Genomic DNA, 22,840 nt, shown 5'->3' with positions numbered 1-22,840 from the left:
GTAAATGAAATGTGGCTATGTTCCAATGAAACTTTATTTACAGACGCTGGAATTTGAATTTTGTGTGATTTCCGTGTCTCATGAGATATTCTTTTGATTTCCAACCACGTAAGAAAGTAAACCCTTTCTTAACTGGTGAGCTGACCAACCAGGCAGTGGGCTGGATCCGGTGCTCAGGCCATAGTTTGCCGACCCCTAAAATATATTTTGGGGTTAGGAATGGTTGTTCTTGGTGATGGATTGTCGAGGTGAGAGAAACTCAGGTTTTTGGCTTGAGCAGAGAGTGGAGAGTGGTGCCTTTCCCATGTGGGAAGAGCTGGGGGGAACAGGTTTGAGGGGTACATCAACAGTTTGAAGAGGGACAGGTTAAAAGTGAGTCACTGGCACAGAGATGTTGAGGGCACAGTTGGAGCTCAGAGAGAGAGGTGTGGGCTTGGAGAAGAAAATCTGGAAGTTGCCAGCATATAAATGATATTTAAAGCCATGGGAGTGGATGAAGTCATCTAGGAAAAAATAGTAGAGAGATTTGAGGAGAAGGCCTAGGAGCCAACCCCAGGAGGTTCAGTGCTGGAGAAGGAAGGAACTGTACTGAAACATAGGTGATATTGACACAGAGAGAGAGGACCATGGGACCATTTGTTAATATAGAAATGAGATCACACAGTTGACAGTATACCTTATTGACATGATATATGCCGTGGAATTATTTCCATATTAGTACACATTCTTTTCAAAAGCTATGTGCTATTCCCTTACGTAGATGCACCATAATTAATGTACGAGTTCCCCACTGTTTCCCATTTTTGCTGCTAGCTGGGCGTCTTTGAGACTGGAGCTAGTGGATCTGTAATCCAGTTCCTACAAACTGCAGCCCGTGGGCCAAATCTTCTGCTGCTTGTTTTGTATAGCCCACAGCTAAGAATGGTTTTTTACATTTGTCATGGTTGAAAAAAAAATCATGTGATTCATGAAAATTACATGCAATTCAAATCTGGGTGTCCATAAATAAAGTTCTGTTGGAACACAGCTCTGCTCATTCATATATACATTGTCTATGACTGTTTCCCTGTACAATGGCAGAGTTGAGTAGTTGTGACAGATATCAGATGGCCTGCAAAGCCTAAAATATTTACTATCTGGACCTTTACAGAAAAAGTCTTTTCCACTAGCTCCAGCAGAACAGCTCTGGGAAGTCTGATGGGGTGTGGTTTGGCTCATAGGCCTGTTCCAGAGCCAATCACTGAGGGTTCTCCAATAAGTCCGTTCTGGACACCCGCTGAGGCCCCACGCTGGGGGTCAGTCCCACCAGCACCACGTGGACTAGGTTCCCTGCAGGACAGGGGAGCCTTGTTATTAGAAGGAGCCAGTGTAGAACAAGAGAGAAGCACTCTAGAATGAAGGATGCGGAGGAAAGTGACAAAGAGTATCAAGACTGACTACTGAAGGCAGAGAAGGTCTGCTCAGTATCTAATTTGTTTCTTTGTCAAAGAAGGAAGTTGCAGAAGCTGTGAAGAAGGTGTTCAGGCCAGGTGGGGAGGTGATAATCTGCTTCACATGGATTTATCTTCTGGCCCCTGTGATTGTCCGACCTGGTGCTGAGTGAACTTGGAGATAAGGTGGCTGAGAAGCTGTCCGGGAGATTTCCGGACAACTGGAGTAGACAGAGGGGGTGGGGGTCATAGCCTTCTATGGTTTCCCACAGTGTACAGAATCAATCCTTAACCACCCCCTGACCACCTCCCCTGCCCCATCTCCTGGCAGCCATTCCTCAGAGCCCCTGTCTTCTCAGAGGGTGCTGTGGGGGCCCACTCTTTGCTCAAGCTGCCAGACTGCTGAAATGTCTCCTCCTCGGAACCTCCCCACCCCTCCAGGGAACTGCTGGCCCCTCCACCCCCATAGTACTTCTTCATGTTTGTTGCATGAATGGAGAAGTGAATGCCAGGATGCCTGAGATGAGCAGATGGCCAGTTTTAGGGGAGAGAAGGCCAATTATGGGAACAACAGATTGGTGATCGTGTCCTTCACCCCTGACAAAATCCTGGAACCAGTCATTAATCGAGCACTTGAAGAAGAGTACATCTTCTTCAAATGAGCCTTTTTTTTTTTTTTTTTTCCTGGTTCTCCGCATTTGACCCGTCCTCTGCCAGAAGTAGTGACACCTTGCGGATAGGACATGTGATGGGCAGCTGGGTAGGAAGACTCCTAATCTCAAAGCCCTGAATAGCGGATGGACGTTGATCCAGGGACAGAACGAGTGCTGCGGGGTCTTCCTGTTCCTGTCCTCTTCCTGAGGACCTTGATGACACGAGGAACAAAGCACGGAGAAGAGAGCAATTTGGGGGGGGGGGGGGGTGACGTTCATTTTTCTTGTTCTCATCCACCAAAAAATTATCGATTGCTTTCTGCGTACCAGGAACTGTCAAAACAGTACTTGAAAAGATCACGATGGTTACACAACACTGTGACTGTATTTCACACCACCGAACTGTACATTCAAAATGGTCAAACTGGTAAATAAACCTCACGTTCCTTACATTTTGCCACAATTTGAAAGAGAAGATCGTGGCAGTTGGAGTGATGGACTCAGCTTAGCTGGCTGAAAGGTAACGGGAACCCGAATGAAACATCCCATAAAGTCCCACCCCTTCCCCAAGTCCGTCAGAAGAGGATGGCAGAGATGAGAATCAGCAGCAATGTGACTAAATGGCTTCCGGTCATTGGCCACAACTTGGCCTCTGTTATTTTGGGTCATATTGGTGAATAATATTGCATGGCTGCCCAGTGTGAGCTCGTCAAGGGAGAAGAAGATCTAAAACTTGCAGGGGGGAGGCAGACTTGTTCTACAAGGTCAAAGGAGGACTGTATGGGAGACAGATTTGGGCTCAGGATAGGGCAGAGCTTTCTACCAGTGACAGCTGCCCCCAAACCAGCGGACTTCTTTGGGAGGTAGTGGGTGCCCATCACTGGAGGGGGCAAATGGGTCATGAGCGTGGCCAGAGAGAGGTTCCCTGTTCTGATACCTGACCATTAACTTCTGCAGTTTCTCCAGAATTTGTTGGGGGACCTGTTCTCTTTCCAAAATCTTCTTCAATGATCCCAACTTTGGCTCCCATCCCTATGAGCGCATGGATATCTCCCTGTCCTGTTCTGAGTTCCAGCTCTGTGTGTCCAGGAGTCCATGTGACATTTGGCACGGATGACCTGTAGCTCAAGCCCGGTGGGAAGCTTCCTCTTAAACATGCTTCATTTCCAGGTCTCCCCATCTTACGATGGGTGCGCACATGTGCCCATTTTTTTCAAGCCTTCAGGATGTCCTTGCCTCTTTCAGCCCCTCCTTCCCATACAAACAATCCCCAAGCCAGGTCACATCTACCCTTGAAATATCTCCTGAGCTGGGCCCAGGCATCATTAAGTGACTGAAATGACACAGTGTCCAGTTCGTATTTTGAAACACCTATTTTAGATGTGGTTTCCTTTTGCTGCTCTGAGCAGTGGCAATTTTCATGGGGTGGGAAGAGCTGGGAGAGAAGGATGGAAAGGAGGGGAGGGATGGCTCCTTAAATTAGTCACTTCAGATGCTGTTAAGAAAGACCCAAAATAACAGTGACGCTAGAGTAGATGCTTATTCTCACCCACCCTGACAGTCCGGGTATGTCCGGGGCTGATACTGTAGCCCCTCAGGCGTCTTGCTGTTCTGAAGTCCCCAGAGCGTTGCCTTTGGCAGCGTGGCCTCAGATGGCCACCCCAGCTGTTTCAGCTAGTGGGAAAGGGGAGGAGAAAAGAGAGGGTATGCGCCCTCTGTTTAAGGGTATGACCCAGACGTTGCACACATCAGTTCCTCTCTTACCCTGTTAGCCGGAAGATGGTCACACGGACACACGTTTCCCCTGCAAGGCAGGCTGGGCTCTGTAGTCTTTAGCTGAGTGGCCATGTGCCTAATTCAAAATTCTACAGAGAAGGAGAGTAGGTATAGGGGGAAACTGGTGGTTTCCACTGCAGTCATTTTGTACATTTCAATGTGACCTGTGTGGTAGTTAACTAACTACCTCAAGGATACGGTACATGCAACTTTAACGTACTGATCAAGTTCCACGAGGGTCCAGCAAAGCATTTGTCGTACTTTGTTTTTAAGTTTATTTATTCCTTTTAAGAGAGAGAGAGAGGGTATGCTTGTGGTAAGGGGCATAGGGAGAGGGAGAGAGAATCCCAAGCAGGCTCTGTGCTGTCCGCGCAGAGCCCGACATGGGGCTCAATCCCACGAACCGCGAGATCATGACCTGAGCTGAAATCAAGAATTGGATGCTCTGCCAACTGAGCCCCCCGGGCGGTGCCAGCAGAGCATCTCTTTTATACATAGGAATACTGAATTTAGACAGGGGAAGTCATCTGTTAAAAACCGCACAGCAGTGTCAGAGCTGAGAGCAGAACGCCGAACTTGGAACTCATTTCCTACTATTTCAAAGGGATCTGGGCACATAGGCAGTGCCAGGAGGACAGGTCACTTGGGGCTGGGGAGGAGCTACCCTTCCCAGCCTGTCTACCTGGGGAGCTGCTCGTCATTTTTCAGGACTCACCTTTAGGGTTATTACATCTCTGAGGTGCTTCCAAGTAGTTCTTACGGTGTCTTAAATAATATACTATATTGAAGTGCAGTGATTTACATGCACTTCCCTATTGGAATGCAGGCTCCTTGAGGACAGACACAGCTTGGTCATCTCTCTGTTCCCAGATCTGGTAGGCCTGCCTACCAGGTACTCAGTGAGTGGTTAAATGCACTACTGAATATACAAATGAGTGTATATTCAAGGAGTCCTTCAACTGCAGATAATAAAAACTTAGCTGAAACTAGCTTGAGTAAAAAAAAAAAAAAAAAAAAAAAAAAAAGATTGACTCAAGTATCTGGGCAGTCTATGTGTGCTTCAGGCATAGCTTGATCGAGGTGCTAAACTGCTGTTTTCAGAAGCTCTGCCTCTGTGCTATGCTGGTTAGCACAGATTGCCACTAGTTATGCGGTTTTACTCTTCTTGCCCTCTTGGTGGGAAGCATTGTCCAAGTGGCCCCTGCAGAGATTGGGAGGAGGCAGGGGGTTAAGAGAGTATGGGGTGGTCATAGTGGGGGCAAGGAGCTCCTCTTGAGCATCCCTAGGTTCGGGGTATCTTGTTTTTGGTTTTGGCTTAATGGGGGCATATCTTGGGTCCTCTCCTGGGAGCTTCCCTGTGGCCACACCTCTGCTGGGGTTGGATGAACTTGCTGTACTGTCAGGCCAAGGGTGGGCTGGTCCCCTCAGTCCTGCTTCTCCGGGAAAGCCAAGGCACTCTGTGTTCTTTCCTGGCAGGGCTCCTTGGAGTTCCCACACTGGGCTGAGACTGGGATGAAGGAAGAGGAGGAGGGAGGGCTGGCTGGTGACTCATGGGGAGGGGTGGCGCATGCTGACTCCAGGGCCCGTCCTGCCAGGGGATGAGAATTCCCCTTTGTAGAGAAGGTGGGCAGGGCTGTGCAAATGCAGCATGCGATCTGTGCGTCTCCATGAGGCTCCGAGACAGGGGCAGCCGTCTCTCCCAATGGGCGGTGATTGGCTTTCTGTTCCCAGGCCAAGCCCCCATTCCCTGTGTGGCACCTTGTCTCAGAGATGCATTTCTCCCTCAGGCCCTCAGCCCCTAGGGGCCCAGCTGTTGGGGTAGGAGCCTCTTGGTGCTGTGGAATTCTCAGGTCATCTTGGTTTTAGACTGTCCTCAGGCTTTTCCCGAGGGTAAACCATGAGGGTGGGAACTTCCCTGGGCTCAGAATCTAGGAAGGTAATCAAGGTGGGCAAGCCCAATGCCCACCCCTGGAAAGCCTCTCATTCTCCCTCTGGAGTGAAGGACAGCTTGGCCCTTGGAGAGCTCTGATAGGTCTGATTAGGAAAGAGGTGCTCCCTGACCTCCCCTACCCAGGAATGGCAGGCATTCCCAAGAGACCCTGGCTTAATGTCTGGAGACTTCATAAGAAAGGTGTTGAGTGCCAGGCAGAGCAAAGTGGCTTTATTTCAGTGGTAAGTGGGGAGCCATGAAAGGTTCTTGAGCATGGGCAAGGATGTGAGCAGATTCCTGTCTTAGGTCCTGAGAGCAGACATCATAGACAATGAGGTTGGTGGGGGCAAAGCAGAGATAGCAGGGCCAGTGAGGAAGGGCACAGGTGGGTGAGAGGAGTGCTGACCCCATGAGTCAGGGTGGGAGTGGCAGGCATAAACAGAGAGGGAGCTGGCCTGGGAAGAACAGATAGGCCTTGGTTTTGTCTGGGGGTGAAAGAGAGGAAGGGAGCCTTGGCATCTGGAAGCTTCTTAATCCTTAGTCCCTGGTTCTTCCTTGGGGGTGGGGGTGGGGAGCAGTGCGGGAGGCCGCTGCCTGCTAGCTTTTCCTGTGGCCAGTGGTTGCCCTTGTCAGCAGGATGTGGTGCCCGCCAAGGGTGCCTTTATGAATGAGCGAGAAGGCTGCTGACTCAGCAGGCGGCGAGGCTTTGAGGCTGCCAGGTTTGGACCGGAAGTGTCTGGGAAGGAAGTGGCTGCTCAGGGCTTCCCCGCTGTGGACAGCTGGGGAGGGGGGGGGCAGGATGCACCCGGTTTGGCTGAGGGACTCCCTCAGCCCAGCTGCCTGGTGTGTGTTGGGGGGAAGGGTGGGGGGGGAGGTGCTTGGCTGGGACTGGAAGGCCTGAGGCCAGGTCCCTTGTGGCCCGCATGATGCTGACAGCTGTGGGTGAGATTTGCTCCTTGGGAGAGGCAGAAAGGTGTGGCAGGAGGCTGGGCACCCGGACCCTCCTCATCTGTGCTCACTGGCAAATTATATCACACTAACAAAGTCCCCTCACTTGTATGGGCTTTATTTATTTATTTTTTTTCTCTTGCAAAATGGGACCGAGTCAACTCCCCCCTCTCCCTGGGTGGTTGTGAGAATGTGAAATCGTTTGTGTTCCTGTTGAACAGTGTTGGATAGACCGAATCCACACTCGTTATGTGGCTCGATAGGACGTGGCATGAACAATCAGGCAGCAGCTATGGGACAGGGTAGAGGTGGGTACGGCCTGCCCAAGTCAGACGCCGTGGGGGGCAGCCAGGATTGGGAGCACGGCTGGGCCCAGGGAGGTCTGGGCGTCTCTGGCTCAGGTCTCACCTGTGACCACACACATACCTCACACTCAGTCCTGACTTCAGCCTCTGGGGTCCACCCCAGGCCTGGCCTCTTCCATTTCCGATTGGTCTCAGTAACTCAGTAAAGAGCGCCAAACTAGCAAATATGCTCTCTCTTGGGCCCCCTGTGCTTACACCAGCTGCCTCCTAGAACTCTCCCCTGAAGTTTCTGCACAAATATTGCTAACTTCACACACCATACAGCGGATGCTTCCATGTTCTGTCTCAGCGACCGTCTTGCCTGCTCACCGGGCTCAAAACTGTGGCCGCTCTGACGGCTCCCTTCTGGCTCCCTTCCTCTCTCCCCACGTCCTCCACTGCTGTTGTTTTCACCCAGACCTGCTTTATCTCTTCTCATTTATCCTGTACATGCTATCAGCGTCATTTTTATGGAGCACAGCTCTGACCATATCCTTTCTCCTGTTCCAGAACCTTCAGTGGCTCCCAGTTGCCTTCAGGATAAATTTCAGAACTTTCAGCTTAACTCTATGTCTGGCTCCAGCCTCAGCCCTTACTCTCCCCACCAGCTGTTGTCTAGAGCCAAACTGAGCCAAACTGATTTGTGCACATTCTTGCCCTGGGCCGGCCAGCCTTGCCTCTACTTGCCACCTTGCCTGTCTTCCTGATAGTTCATACCAACATCTTAGTTCTGAAACGGTGGATCCCAGCTGCCCCCATGTGCCCTGGTCTAGCCTCCCCAGTGACTCAGTGAGTGCCCTCTCGCCAGCATCTCTCAAAAAATCCCTCAAGTGGGGAGCCTTGTAGGGTGTGGAGGGAGGACCTGCCAATGGGCAATCGAAGCCTTCCAGGAGCTTCCAGGTCCAGGGGGCGTGAGGTGAGGGAGGGCCTGGGGAGGACCGTTGGTTGGAGACAAAGACCTCACTTCCTCTTCCTCGCAGGCAGGGGCAGCCTTCCACTACGGAGAGCCCAGCTGTCAGCTGCCTCTCAGGAAGATGCTGTGTCGCTGGGCCAGCGCGGGTGTGGGTGTGCGTGTGCATTTGGCCACAGCCCTGGCAGTGCTGTGGGTCTGCGTCACAGGTGAGGGGAGCAGAGTGGGGACCGGATGGGGGGAGGGCGCCCACACCCACCAGGGCTTCTTTTAAGCCTCTGTCTAGCAGGGATGGGGAGGGTTTTGGCGAATGTCCTCCCAATCTCCCTTGTGCCCTGGCCACACGCCTTTCCATCCCTGGATTTCATCAGGCAACTTACTTTGCATTTGTTAGCCTGTCTCCTCTTCTGTAAACCGGTGATGTGAGCACTAACGTGTTTCTTGAGCACACAGTGTGTGTTCGTTCCCTCCTGAGGGCCTTTGCATGTACTGTTCCCTCTGGCTGGAACTTTCTGTCCCCAGACATTTGCATGACTTGATCCTTTATTTTGTTCAGGTCTTTGCTCCTATGTCACCTCCTCCGCAAAGCTTTCTTGGCTACCTTGTGTGAAATAGCACATCATCTCTCCCTGTCCTCAACTGCGGCATGCTTCTTCCCAGCCTTTTCCTCCACCTGACATGTTACAGGTTTACCTGCTTATTGCCTGCTCTGCTCCAAGAGCAAGGTCTATCCCCAGGGCCGGGATTGGTGCAGCCACACGGTAGGTGCTCAGTCACCACGTTGAATAAATGATGTAAATCTTCCCACACGGCTCTTGGCACAGAGTCAGCATTCAACGATGGCATTACTTTTAATAACCACATCCTCAGATTTGAAATCCTTAGCCTCTGGCACAGGGAGAGACTGCCTCCTTCCGCCATAGGGGAAGACAAAGCTGAGTGTCTCGTGCCACCTGCTGGTCATAAAGAGGAAACAACTCTGTGGTCCCGGCTGCTCTGATTTCTTTAGAGAAAGAGCTTTATCTGGGTGATTCCTCAGGTTTCATCCCCAAATGCCCCTTCCACGGGGCACCAGTTGGAGAGCTGGCCTGGGGCCTGGGATGGCAGCAAGAGATCCAGGGCCAGGTTAAGACCTTGAGAGGTCTCTACACACTACAAAGATTATGATCCCCTCGCCCTGTGTATAATTCGCAATAAAAATACTAACCGTAAAGTGTTATTTTTCTAAATGCAAGAAACCTTTGATGGGTGCTATATCCCAGTCAGCTTTGGGTCATGACTCCTTGATCCTCACACTTTTTGAGCGTGCCTGCTTCGCTGGTGTCCGTCTTACAAGGACCACTGAAATAGTCCGTTCTCCACAGAGGAGCCAGAGTGAGTTGTAAGCATTATTATAGCCAGATTATGCTGATTAACACGTCCCCCGCCACCCTGTGACTTCCCATTACATGTAGCAAACCTAAATTCTTTACTGGTCTTACAAAGCTCTCCCATCCAGGCTCTCCTGCCACACCAGACAGCTACCTGATATTTTCACATAGGGAGCTGAATCTTGCCTCAGAGCCTCCGTGCGCACTGTTCTGTCTAGCTGGAACACACTTACAATAGCTCTTTTTTTTAATGTTCATGTATTTATTTTTGAGAGAGAGGGAGAGAGAGAGAGGTCGTGCGCAGGGGAAGGACAGAGAGAGAGGGAAACAGAAGATCCCAAGCAGGCTCCACACTGCGAGCCCAGAGCCAGACTTGGGGCTTGAACCCACGAACCGTGAGATCATGACCTGAGCCGACTTCAAGGGTCGGATGCCCAATTGACCGAGTCACCCAAGCACCCTGACACTAGCTTTTTGTATATCAAGCTCTTTTTCATTCCCTTTAAATCTCAACTTAATATCCTTTTAGTGAGAATGTATCTTTCTTGTATAAAAGCTAATCATGTTTTTTTACGAAAAAAAAAAAACAATGAAAAAGTACTTGTTATCCTTTCTCATCCAGAGAAAATCACTATTTAAAAAAATTTTTTTACATTTATTTTTGAGAGACAGAGACAGAGCACAAGTGGGGGAGGGGCGGAGAGAGAAGGAGACTCAGAATCCGAAGCAGGCTCCAGGCTCCAAGCTGTCAGCACCGAACCCAAAGCAGGGCTCGAACCCACAAACCGCGAGATCATGACCTGAGCTGAAGTCAGACACTCAACCGACTGAGCCACCCAGGTGCCTGAGAGAAAACCACTATTAACATTTGATATATACTCTCCTTTCCGATTAATAAAGATAATATATACTTATGAGAAAATGCGGCTAGCTCAGACAGGTATAAAGTACGTGTCAAATTTTTGAAAAGCTACCACCTCTAATCCTTCGGGGTATGGATGAGCCAACAAGGAGCGCAACAAGGACCTGCGGCTTTCCTACTCCTAATCCCACGCTAATGAGAACTTGTCTTAGTTTGACCCTCTCTCCCATTAAAAGGTAAGCTCTGTAAGGGTGTGACCTTGGTCTTCTTCTCTGTTGCATTTCTAACCTTTATGTTTGACAAATAGTAGGTGCTTACTATATAGTCTCGCTGACTGAATGGGGACCACAGATAATAAAGTTACTTTGGGTCTCAGGCCTTAAAGGAGGGTTGGACCGGCCTGGGGTTAACATGGAAACTGGAGGAGAGCTAGGGAGGCTCCCAGTGTCCACACCCTTCCTCACTGCCCCACCCCACTGCCCCCAGGCGCACTGGAGGTCCAGGTCCCCGAAGACCCCGTGGTGGCCCTGGTGGGCACCGATGCCACCCTGCGCTGCTCCTTCTCACCCGAGCCCGGCTTCAGCCTGGCGCAGCTCAACCTCATCTGGCAGCTGACGGACACCAAACAGCTGGTGCACAGCTTCTCCGAGGGCCGGGACCAGGGCAGCGCCTATGCCAACCGCACCGCGCTCTTCCCCGACCTGCTGGCGCAGGGCAACGCGTCCCTGAGGCTGCAGCGAGTGCGTGTAGCTGATGAGGGCAGCTTCACCTGCTTTGTGAGCATCCGGGACTTCGGCAGCGCTGCAGTCAGCCTGCAGGTGGCGGGTGAGCGCCGGGAGGGGGCGCCCTCCCCTGGATGCACGCCTCACTTCCCGCCGCCCCTTACCTCTTGTGCCATCACGAACCCCATACATAACTCAAGCCCCATTAATGACCCCTGTTCCTCCAGGTGCCCTATCCTGCACCGCGGACCCCCACCCCCATCCTTGCCTTACCTCGACCTCTGCCCTCTACCCTCTGCCCCACTCCAGCTCCTTACTCGAAGCCCAGCATGACCCTGGAGCCCAACAGGGACCTGCGGCCCGGGGACATGGTGACCATCACGTGCTCCAGCTACCGGGGCTACCCGGAGGCCGAGGTGTTCTGGCAGGACGGGCAGGGTGCGCCCCTGACCGGCAACGTGACCACGTCGCAGATGGCCAATGAGCAGGGCTTATTCGACGTGCGGAGTGTCCTGAGGGTGGTGCTGGGCGCCAATGGCACCTACAGCTGCCTGGTGCGCAACCCTGTGCTGCAGCAGGACGCTCATGGCTCCGTCACCATCACGCCCCAGAGAAGCCCCACAGGTTTTTGGTTTTGGTTTTGGGTTTCGTTTGCTTAAATCTCCCGTGAAGGTGGGAGGTTTGGGTCCTATCAGCAGGGGCTGCAGGATTTGAATCTCGCTCCCTGTCTTCAGTCTCCCAGAACAGTGGCATTCTTGTAATGATAACAGGAAAGATAAACAGGATGGGGAGGCGGGGAAACTCACGTTGGTGGTGTGGGGTGAGGACAACGACCACAGGCCTTCTGCTCTCCGGGTTTCCTGACTCCAAGGCTCAGGAAACCTCTGGAAAGGATGGAGAAGCATTCAGATCTCAGCAGAGAGCGTACGGATAGGAGAGGGAAACGGATCCATCTCAGGGGAGGGGGGTTGTGCTAGGGTTGGATGCTGCCCTAGGACTGGCCCCCAGGGACAGGCATTATCAGGCCAAGGCCAAGCTGCTGTGATTCTTGTCATAAGATTAGGGTGACTCCACGTCTGGGAATCTGGAAACTCAATCTGCTTTTGGGTCTGGAGAGAAACTGGGAAGATGGAACAGGAACTGGGAGTTAATAGAGGAGATCTGTGAGGCTGTGGGCTGGTACCCCAGCTTGTCCCCGCCCCTCCTTACCGCCTACCCAACCTCGCCCCCAGGCGCCGTGGAGGTCCAGGTCCCCGAAGACCCCGTGGTGGCCCTGGTGGGCACCGATGCCACCCTGCGCTGCTCTTTCTCACCCGAGCCCGGCTTCAGCTTGGCGCAGCTCAACCTCATCTGGCAGCTGACGGACACCAAACAGCTGGTGCACAGCTTCTCCGAGGGCCGGGACCAGGGCAGCGCCTATGCCAACCGCACCGCGCTCTTCCCCGACCTGCTGGCGCAGGGCAACGCGTCCCTGAGGCTGCAGCGAGTGCGGGTAGCTGATGAGGGCAGCTTCACCTGCTTTGTGAGCATCCGGGACTTCGGCAGCGCTGCAGTCAGCCTGCAGGTGGCGGGTGAGCGCCAGGAGGGGGCGCCCTCCCCTGGATGCACGCTTCACTTCCCGCCGCCCCTTACCTCTTGTGCCATCACGAACCCCATACATAACTCAAGCCCCATTAATGACCCCTGTTCCTCCAGGTGCCCTATCCTGCACCGCGGACCCCCACCCCCATCCTTGCCTTACCTCGACCTCTGCCCTCTACCCTCTGCCCCACTCCAGCTCCTTACTCGAAGCCCAGCATGACCCTGGAGCCCAACAAGGACCTGCGGCCCGGGGACATGGTGACCATTACGTGCTCCAGCTACCGGGGCTACCCGGAGGCCGAGGTGTTCTGGCAGGACGGGCAGGGTGCGCCCCTGACCGGCAACGTGACCACGTCGCAGATGGCCAATGAGCAGGGCTTATTCGACGTGCGGAGTGTCCTGAGGGTGGTGCTGGGCGCCAATGGCACCTACAGCTGCCTGGTGCGCAACCCTGTGCTGCAGCAGGACGCTCATGGCTCCGTCACCATCACAGGTAGGTAGTGGGCAGATGAACAGATGGGGAGGACGGAGGGAGCCGCTGCCTTTTTTTCTAGATTGAGAGCTGCAATTTAGGTAGGTTTGGGTGGTCAGAAGCCTTTTTAAAAACATTCTCGTACATTTCAGCTGTCTCAAATTCTTCACCAAGAAGTCCTTAGGGGACTTTCTTTAACGAGCTGATAAAAGCCGTTTGTAATATTCGCCCTCCTAAGAACGCCTTAGGTGGTACTTGTGCTTCTTACACGGGGGAGGGCGTAGCTGCCTGGAATCTGGAGGTGTGAGTGGGAGCTCCAGAGCAGACACAAGGCATGGCGAGGCAGGGCGATGGGAAGGTGTTGCTGTGATCTGAGGCCCTGAGGGACAGCTGGGCCTGTCCAGGTGGTCAGTCCCCCACACCCCATCCGTGGCCGCTCTTGCACACGGGAGCTCTCAACCCAGGCAGCAGTTGTGGGTGGGGCGGAAATCTCTGCTGCCCCCAGGTGGTCAAACACCAGATTGATGCCGCCCTCTTGGGGATTCCCTCTATCTGGTTGGGGTTTTGTGTGGGGTCCGAGCCCAAACACCCTCCCTTCCTGTAGTGTCCACATCAGTGGGTGCTCCTTGTGTCTCGGGGTGTGAAGAGGGGGCCTCCCCACATACTCTGGTGTCAGGATAGCAGGTTCTGTCTGTCTAGTTGTCCTCTTTTCCCTTCCCATGACTTTCCCTTGCCTGGTGTGTTTCCAGAGAGGATAAGAAATACCAGGTAGAGTGAGGTCAACGGAGAAAGTGAAGCTTTCTGAGAAAGGAGTCAGGAGTCAGAATGGGCTGGAGCAGTCAGGAGAGGTCTCCAGGGACAGGCAGGAGTTGAGAGGGTCTTGAAGGATTGGAGGACTTTGTGATAATTGGCACACTGGGCTGAACTGGATATTTGCCACGCTGTGCAGAAAGGGTCTATGGGTGTAAGTGGAACTGTAGGGAGAATGCTAAGCCCACCTAGGAGGGGGAAAAAACCTTTATTTTAAACTTTAGTAGGTAACATTGAGAGTGCTTTTATTTCAGAGATGAGGAAACCAAAGCCCAGCGAGGAGAGAGAACTTTCCCAAGTCTACAGACCGGCAAAGTGGCTCTATTTGGGGGGGTCAGGCACCTCTTTGAAAATTGGATACATGATAAACACAATAGTTTGCATTGACGTTTAGAGGGTGCATGGCCCCTCTAAACTCATCCATGGGGTCTGTGGCCCTTGACTCCAGCATCCTTCGGTGAGCAGATGAGCCAGGACCAGAATCCAACCTTTAGCCTCTCAGCCTAATTTTCTCTTCTCCCCACCACCCAGCCTCCTGGTTTTGTAAGAGCAGGTCTGGCCTACTTTGGAGCCCTTGGCCTGTATTTCACTTCAGGCAGCTTTTTGCCTCGTAAAACATTCTAGGATTCAGGCTGTCAGTCCTCCAGCCTGGTCTCTCCCACACCTGCTGGAGGTTAGTGAAGTCAAATGTGCTGTGCATGGAGGGGGCTTTATGGAGCAAGCACTGGAAATGGAACCTCAACACCCAGGTCTGAGCCCTGCTCTTTACAGTTTGAGTGAGGGCATGTCTGACCTGTGTTCCAGGCACTGACACCAGTCAGGGGGTGAACGTAGAAAGAGGTCCTCCCCCCTCCTTGGTATTTCTGTGGCTCTGTGCCCTCCTTTGCTACAGGAGCCCCGCTGAGGATCCCCAGGGGTTTCCTTCCCAGGCTTTGTGGACTACCCTCCTGGCTCTGCATGTCAGCTGCTGCCCTCTCCTGCTCTCCTGGGTGATGTGTCCCTTTGCTTCCAATGTCCTGAGTGTCAGCTCTGCCAGCCATGCCGGCCGAAGGGAACATCTGCTGCACATGCCTGTGTCCCTGCCAGGGCCTCTGCTCGCTGAAGGTCCTCCTGGCACGGCTCTTTGCAATGACGGTGACTTCTGCAGAACCAGCTGGCCCCCCAAGACTGCCGATGCCCTGGGCGCTCAGGGTCTCCAGAGACCAGAGGAAAGCAGCTCTGTCTTTTCTTAGATTTGATGTCCCCAAGCCTTCTGCCCAGGACCCAGCACGGGCCCAGGGCCTGGGCGGATGGCTGGCGTGCTCAGAACAGCTGCTGGGGCTGACCCAGGTGCGGGCGCCTCAAGCCCTTCCCTCTGCTGCGAGATAGCTCACAGGAGGGCCCCCACACTTCCCAGAAACATTCCCCTGGCAAGTCTCCTCCTCTTGGGTAAACCCAGAACCCTCACTGGGCACCCTCTGTTCCCACCCCCATCTATGTGCAGGGCTCCCCCAACACTTTCTGTAAAGGGCTGGATAGTAAATATTTTAGGCTTTGTGGGCCACGTACAATCTCTGTTGCTGCTGCTGCTGCTGCTTTTCCTTCCCCTTCTGCGCCTCCTGTTTCTTTTTTTGTAACCCTTTGCAAATATAAAAACTATTATTAGCCCACAGCCTGTACAAACACAGACCACAGGCCAGATCTGGCTCGCAGACCATGATTTGCCGACTCCTGATCTGTAGGATGGGGCGTATCACCAGGTGGGGTTGGAACAGTCAGGGAGGGTCCTCCTGAGGAGGGGAATCTTAAACTAGGTGAGAGTTTGGCAGCACTTTTTAAGGTAGGGGAACCTGACAGCAGTGGTGTGGAGGCTGGAAGGAACCTGTTGTCTGTGCAGAGAATGGTCAGGACACCAGCTCGGCTGGAGCAGAGGTTCCTGGAGTGGAATTAGAAAGGAAGGCTGGGGGAGGGTAAGCAGTAGTCACGTGATAGAGGTCCTCCAGAAGGTTGAAGCATTATTCAAGTGTCAGTGGGGAGCCGTAGAAGGTTCTAGAGCATCATCAACTTCAGACTTTTCAACCCTGCCGGGGTTGAAGCATTTGCACACCAGCCATGGCTGTGTCAGGGTTTGGATGTGTCTCAGTGTGTGGGGAAGGGGCGTGGGGACTGAAATGAGGTCTCTTCATAGTGCTGGAGCCCAGCAAGGGTGGGAGCTCCCTTCATACCTTGTGGCCCCGGGGTGTGCTGTGCTCAGGGCCATGGGTGCTGGGCATGACCGTCTCTTCCCATTCTCCCCACTTCCCCTCCCAGGGCAGCCCATGACATTCCCTCCCGAGGCCCTGTGGGTGACCGTGGGGCTCTCTGTCTGCCTTGTCGCCCTGCTGGTGGCCCTGGCCTTCGTGTGCTGGAGAAAGATCAAGCAGAGCTGTGAGGAGGAGAATGCAGGTGAGCGAGAGAGAGTGTGTGCATGCACACACGTGTCTTTGGGCATGTGGGTGTGTCTGTGACATCAACAAGCGGGTTGCTTCCTAGTGACAGAATGAGCATGAGTGTGCCCATGGGGTCGGACTGCACGCGTGCGACCTTGAGGCTGAATATGGCTTGTGTGTGTGAACAGGTGCAAGCCTGCCTCTCAGGGTGGGAATACGGCAGGCTGAGCGTGGGTGTGAGTGGGACTGGAAGAGAGTGGTGGGGACTCGTGGGGCTCAAGTGCGATGGTGAGGGTGGAGGTCATATGAGCGTGTCTGCGAGTGGCGGTGTGGGTGTAGAGCGTGAAAGTTTAGTGACACGTGTGTGAATGCTGCATGGCTTCGGGTCTCACTGTGCGAGGGTGTGTCCGCTTCCTGGTGGGCAGAGTCTGAAGCAGCTGCCGTTAGCTAGGCTGGGGTCAGGGTGGGTTGACTTTGGTGACCAGCAGGTGGTGAGTTGGCATTGGTAGATAGGCGGTTTGAGCTTGGCAGGTAAGTATGACCACTCGGATGCATGGTGGGAGGTGAGCACACACCGGTGAGTGGGGTTTTGGTGCCGGCTGGTGGCACGTGAGTACGCACAGGCTTCCAGGGGCGACCGTGAACGTAGACGGCGAGAGGTGGGAGCTGGCTGGGCATTGGGAGGGAGGGTGCAGATGTGGAGGAGGAGGGACAGACAGGTGGGCGGTGCTTATGTGGGAGGCTGGCGGTGGACGGGCTTGGCGAGTGAGTGGATGGGGGAGTGATGGGGTGGGTGGGTGGAGGGGTGAGAGGAAGGTGCTTGGCTGGGTGAGTGGTGGGCGCTCTCAGATGGGGAAGTGCAGTAGTGACAGTGGGTGGTGAAGGTCTCTTGTTCGCTGAGTCCTTGTCTTCCAGGTGCCGAGGACCAGGACGGGGATGGAGAAGGATCCAAAACAGGTGAGTCTGAGCTTAGAGCTGGCCTTATTGGCTGAGAGGACACAGGGACAGGATGAGGACTCTGGGACCCACATTCACTTGAGGTTTGATGGAGTGTCTCGTGGGCTGTGGCCTCCTACCCAGGTGAGTCTGGTCTCTGCTTAGCGTTAGGCCTGGATCTGGATTTCCCTAGACTCCCTCCCAGGGGCTGCTGCATCTTTCCTGCCTGCCTTGCCTTTCTACCAGGGCCAGGTCCCCTCTGAGTGACCCTGCGCCGTGGGGTCTGGTGGCTTCCTAGCAGCAGAGTGAGGACTCAGGAGAAGGGCATCCTGGGTTGAAGTTCCAGCTCCAGCCTGTAGGCTGAGTGGCCTTGAGCAAGTCACTTTGCTTCTCCGGGCCTCCGTTTCTCCATCTTTGAGTCTTGGTTTCCTCCTAATGACTGCCTCCCTTCATAGGTTGTGTGGGTTAATTAAATGAGATAACGTTATGTAAAGGGCCTAGTGCCATACCTGGTGCCTGGTAAGTGCTCTCGATATCTTGGAGTCGTGTTAGTCGGCAAACAGTTTAAGACAGTCCCATTCTGGTTAGAGGCTGTGCGACTTCGGGCAAAGTGCTTTGCTGCTCTGGGCTTCAGTTTCCCATCTGTAAAGTGTTATCCCGACCCTGCCTTGATGGCACCAGAGGGCTGTTCTGAAGCTCTTTCAAGTGACCAGATGCATAGGTGGTCTGCAAAGGGGATGGGGCTTTGGGGACACAGACCTGGAGCCCAGCTTGGGGCCGGTGGCCAGGCACTGGTGTTTCGTGGCCCCCGGAGGCCTCACTGCCCTCCCTTCTGGGGCTCCTGGCTGGGAGAGGCAGGTTCCCGCTGAATCATTTGGGCTGGTGCCAGTTGACACCGGTCCCCTCCCCACCCCCGAGGAAGGAAGAGCAGGAGACGGACACCTGGGGACTGCCGCAAATTATGCCAATTAATTTTCTGCCTTTGGTGTGGAGACAGCCCTGGGATCAGGCCTCATTTTTCTTGCTCAGAGGCAGATGTAGTTGAGAGAGGGAGGGGTGGGGAGAAGAGGGTGGCCTAGAGATTTGTTCAGTGTCAGGTCTGCATGACCCCAGGCCCACCTGGGATCGTCTGCAGCCTCCCGTAGCTTCTTACTTGGCCCTTATTTGCAGGGCAAACTTGGTGTCCTTCCACGTCTCCAGCTCACTGGAGGGCAGGGTAGCTGTTCCCATTGTATAGATGGAGAAAACGGAGGCCCAGACAGGAGTGACAGGCTACAGAGCAGAGCCAGGGCTCGGGACAGTGGCCTAAGACCCTCCCCTGGTGCTGGGATGTGGCCCTCATCCTCCCAGCTTCTCCCAGTCATCCAGGCCCACCTTCTTCCCCGGCTCTCGTCCCTCTGCGGGACCCCGTCCCCCTCCCCTTCCCGTGGTTCCCCCTCACCATGTGCCCCTTCCTTTTTTGCAGCCCTGCGGCCTCTGAAACACTCGGAAAGCAAAGAAGGTAAAGACACGTGGTGCTTGAGAACATGTGTCTGTGTGTTTGCACATCTGTGTGTAGGAGGCTGGGGGAGGGTCCTTGGTGGTGAGGGTAGTGATCACCTTTTCACCACCTGGTGACCTGAGGCTCCCTCCCTGGGGAAGCAGCCTTGACTCCCCGCTGGTGCAACGGCAGCAGGAAGAGTAACCGAGGTCCTGGCTGCTCTAATAGGTTGCAGATATGACAGAGGCATCACAGCGACACGAATTTATTTCTCTCTCCTGTAACAGTCTAAGCATTAGGTGATCGTAAGGCCACTGATGTCCTGGAGCCAGGTTCCATTTATTGGTGTCTGCCTCCTTCCGTGCGGAGTTTCCACCCCGGTTCCAAGGCTGCTCCAGCTCCTGTGGCCCTGCGCCCCTCCCCTCCGGAAGGGGAAAGAGGAAAGGGAGGAAGGTTTTTTCCCTAGGGCTTGACTAGAAATAGCTCCTGTTACTCCGGTTCACATCCATCGATCAGAGCCTAGTCACACGACGCCTACCTAGCGCAAGAGAGGCTAGGAAATATGGTTTTCAGCCAGGCAGCCATGTTCCTGTTACATGGTAGGTGGTTAATCAATGTTAACAATCATTGTTATTCATATTATACGCATCAGCGGTTACATCGAGAAGGGGTTGGTTAGAAGTAAGTTTGAGATTCATCCTTACTGAAAGTAACCAACAGCGACATCTGAGTACGTGTGTTTGTGTGGAGATACCCGTGTATCTGTGTGTGTGTCTTGTGACCAGAACGTTCCTTGGTGCAGTATCGCTGTAGATCTGAATGGCTTCCGCCTAAAAGTCCAAGTTGGTTGCTAACAGTTAAACGAAACTTAAATCTTCTTAAGGGTTCCTTGGTGTCCCTGTCAGGAAATAAACTTTCACGGAGCTCCTGGAGGCTCACCCCTGCATTTAGGGGAGAGGGGAAGGACATAGGCCCTGGAAATTTCCAGAGGCAGGGGGCAGTGGAGCCCTCTGAAACCTGCACAAAATACATGTACACGAGGGCCATAGACTCAGACTTTCACGAAAGCCAGTAAGAGGTGTTTAGGAAGGCAGCCTTGTACAGAAGGTAGATGCCCCTGGGTTGGGAGGGGAGACCTTGGGTCTAGTTTCCGCCTCTGACCTTCCAGGAAGTTTCCTCATCTGCAGAATGAGCCCCTCACTTACAGATGGTTGTGATAGGATTAGGCAGGGTGACAAATGCAGAAGTGCTCTGTCAAGCAAGTCTTTTAAATGCTGTAGAATGTTCCATGGCAGTAATGGAGGCCTGTGCTGAGGTACAGAAGGATGGGGAGAAGTGATCTGCCTCTCTGTTGTTCTGAACCAAATGAGCAGTTGGAGATGAAAATGTCAGCCTTGTTCCGGAAGAGAGCTGCCGAATGGCCCGGTCCTGCTCTGAGTGTGGCAGCCTGGCCCCCCAGTCTCTGATCACGCTGGGTGAACCCAGAGGCAGTATCCGGAAGGGAAGACTACTTCCCTGGGACACACAGAGCCCAAAGGGTGGGAGCGGAAGGGTCACACATGCCCTGGTCCTCCTTCTAAGCTCCCCATTCAGGTCGGGGAGTGGGGCGAGGCCAAGGGTGTGAGCCTACTGGGTGCCCCCCATGTAGAGACAAGAGCCAGAGGGAGGGAGGTTCCCCACAGCACTGCTCTCGGGGAGCTCCGTGCGGGAGGGGGAGCTGGGAAGGATTTCTTGCTAGTGGAGGGGAGGGTATGACGGAGGGGGAGAGAAAGGGAGGTGGTGGTGGGAGGGGACACGTGTGCCAGGGAGAGGGGACAGTGGATGGGAAGGGTGTGGGGCGGGTAGACTGGGGAAGATGAGGCAGCCTCCTTCAGGCACTTCATGGTCCGTCTGATGCTCAGCTCCCGTGTCGGGGTCGGTCTGGGCCTCCAGGGCAGTGCGTAGCACAGGGAGCTGCTAGTCAGACTGCGGCGGCCACCGCCAGACACACTCCGCACCCAAAAGTGTGTGACCATGCGCCTGGCCCGAGAGCAGAACTCCTGCATTTAATGCCTTTTCCCCTGCTTTTTCTTTCCATCGCGAAATGTAGATGATGGACAAGAAATAGCCTGACGGCGAGCACCAGGGGGCTGCAGCCCCTGCCTGGGGGCTCCCACCTCTGGCTGCACTGGGGCCTCGGGGTGAGCCCTGCCTCCGACAGATGCCTCCCACTCTGGCAGGTCCTGCTCACTCTCCAAAGGACAGAGAGACCACCCTGCAGCCTTATTTCTCCGATGGACGTGACTCCCAAGTCATCCTGCTGCCTTATTTCTCCAGTGACATGATACGTAAATCATCCTACTGTTCTATTTCTTATGGACATGACACAGAGACCACCCTGCCACCTTACTTCTCCAACGGATATGCTGCACGGACCATCTGGCTGCCTTTATGTCTCCAAAGGACTCAGTATTCAGACTGATGCTCTGCCTTCTTTCTCCAAAGACAGGATACACAGTCACCCCCGGCCTTGGTTCTCCAGGGGCCCTGATATACTAGTTATCATTTCTCAGCCTTTTCTTCCACCCACTTGTGAGCCCGTCTGCTCGGACAGGGACCCTGAGCCTTCAGCATCTCCTCGAGTCCAGAGGCGGCTCCCCTCCTGCCCGCCCCTCCTCTGGCCCCAGCGTCGGCCTTTCCCTCCCTCGCTGACTGAAGACAGCGCCCTTCCCCCGGGCCTGTGGAGGCACACAGGCGCATGTGCTGGGTCACGTGCTGGGACACGTTCGGACCTCCCTTAGCCCAGTCTCTTCCGTGGTGCCGTGGGCTGTGCCCCGTGAGCTCCCCCTCCACGGGAAGCATGTGCTGGTCACACTGGGTCTCCGGGTGTCCGCGTGGGCCCCCTGGGGGTCAGCTTCTATCCCGCTGTTTTCCCCTCCTTTCCTTTTGTTCATCCATTCTAGTAACAGTCACTGAGCATCCGTGGGGTGTCAGCACTGTGTTAGGTACCTGGGACCCAGCATGAGAGGACAGGCCCCTTCTCTGAAGAGCTTGCCCTTCAGCTGGGAACTGTCAGGAAACCTGCAACCGCCTGCTACAGCCTGCGGCTCGTGCGGGGGCTCCTGCCCTGCTCTCTACTGTACCCCTTTTCTGTGCCCACAGCTTCCTGGATACCTCACTCCCACCCCCTCCCTAATCCTTACCCAGAGCAGGGGCTGCGGGCAGAAACCTGGAGAGAGGGGCAGAGCCTCTTGCTAGACCTGAGAATCTGATGGTTTCCAAAGTCTTTCCAGGCATGAGCAGGTGGGCAGGTGGCCATGGCACTCTGGACCCCGAAGAGCAGAAGCCTAAGTGAAGCCTGGGGATGGGGCAGGAGGGCCGCAGGGACACAGCTCTTCCCCTCTCCCCCCCCCCCCACCCCCCGCCCCAACCACGGTGCTATTCTGGGGCTGGGAAGACATCTCCTGGCTTGTCCTTTGCTGGCCTCCAGCCTCCGGAAAACTTCTGATGTCCTCCCGCTGACATTTCTTCCTTCCCCAGGAACGGAAGAGGTGGCATGTCTAATTTAAATGTGGGACTCTGAGGAATTTTGTTAACTGGGGGTGTATTTTGGGAAAAATAAATGGCTTTGTAGAAAGCTTTTTCTCCGAGAAGTGTGTGGAAGCAGGTTGGGCACAGTACTTGGCAGGAAGGATTCCCTCCCGGACATTTGAGGCCAGAGTGGGATGCCTGTATCTCCTCCCTCTCGCCATCCTTAAACCGCTGGATCTCTGTGGCCATGCAGCCCCTCCCTGGCCTCAGTTTCCTTCTTGGTAAAGTGAAATTTGCTGTCCAGAAAACCAAGCTTTCGGTCAGTGTATGGGACGCTCTCACTTCTGGAAGCATCACCTAATTTCTTTGTCTCCAAAGACTCAGCTCTTGGGCTTCTTAAGGGCCACTTCTAGTGCCCCCATTTTACAGATGTGGAAGCTGAAATGTGGTAAGAAGCTGATGCCAGGGAAGGAGCTCTGCCTGCTGTTGTTGGCTGACCCCGTGGAATGGGCACCAGACTTGAATCAGAGATCCAGGTCCGGGACCTCCTTCTGCCCTCTGACTCTGAGCAGGAAATTTACCTTCTCTGGACCTTACTTTTCTTGTATGAAATATAGGCCTGAGGATTTCACCATCTTCCACCTCCAAAGACTGAGAAGAGAGGCAGCAAACAGGTTTCCAGAGGACCGGGTTCCTTT

General features: G+C 54.0%; 1 protein-coding gene across 3 annotated transcripts in view; it reads left to right on the top strand.

The window, feature by feature from the left end:
* The window catches only part of CD276 (CD276 molecule), a 28,093-nt gene extending 5,845 nt beyond the window's left edge, over positions 1-22,248 (top strand). For 2 of the 3 annotated variants that reach the window (XM_045449138.1, XM_045449137.1), the window contains exons 2-10: positions 8,062-8,200; positions 10,710-11,048; positions 11,255-11,569; positions 12,178-12,516; positions 12,723-13,019; positions 16,098-16,232; positions 17,132-17,173; positions 18,618-18,653; positions 20,722-22,248. In XM_045449138.1, the coding sequence (XP_045305094.1) occupies positions 8,116-8,200; positions 10,710-11,048; positions 11,255-11,569; positions 12,178-12,516; positions 12,723-13,019; positions 16,098-16,232; positions 17,132-17,173; positions 18,618-18,653; positions 20,722-20,744 (1,611 nt within the window). In that variant the 5' untranslated portion in view covers positions 8,062-8,115 and the 3' untranslated portion in view covers positions 20,745-22,248. Of the gene's footprint in view, positions 1-6,767; positions 7,046-8,061; positions 8,201-10,709; positions 11,049-11,254; positions 11,570-12,177; positions 12,517-12,722; positions 13,020-16,097; positions 16,233-17,131; positions 17,174-18,617; positions 18,654-20,721 lie in introns of those variants that run through there. The other variant, XM_045449139.1, reaches the window with a different exon arrangement.
* Positions 22,249-22,840: the final 592 nt, after the last annotated feature.

The sequence above is a fragment of the Leopardus geoffroyi genome, chromosome B3 (assembly GCF_018350155.1).
Source record: "Leopardus geoffroyi isolate Oge1 chromosome B3, O.geoffroyi_Oge1_pat1.0, whole genome shotgun sequence".
NCBI lineage: Eukaryota > Metazoa > Chordata > Mammalia > Carnivora > Felidae > Leopardus > Leopardus geoffroyi.
Note: the sequence above shows the minus strand (reverse complement) of the source record. Positions and strands in the feature narration are given on the sequence as shown.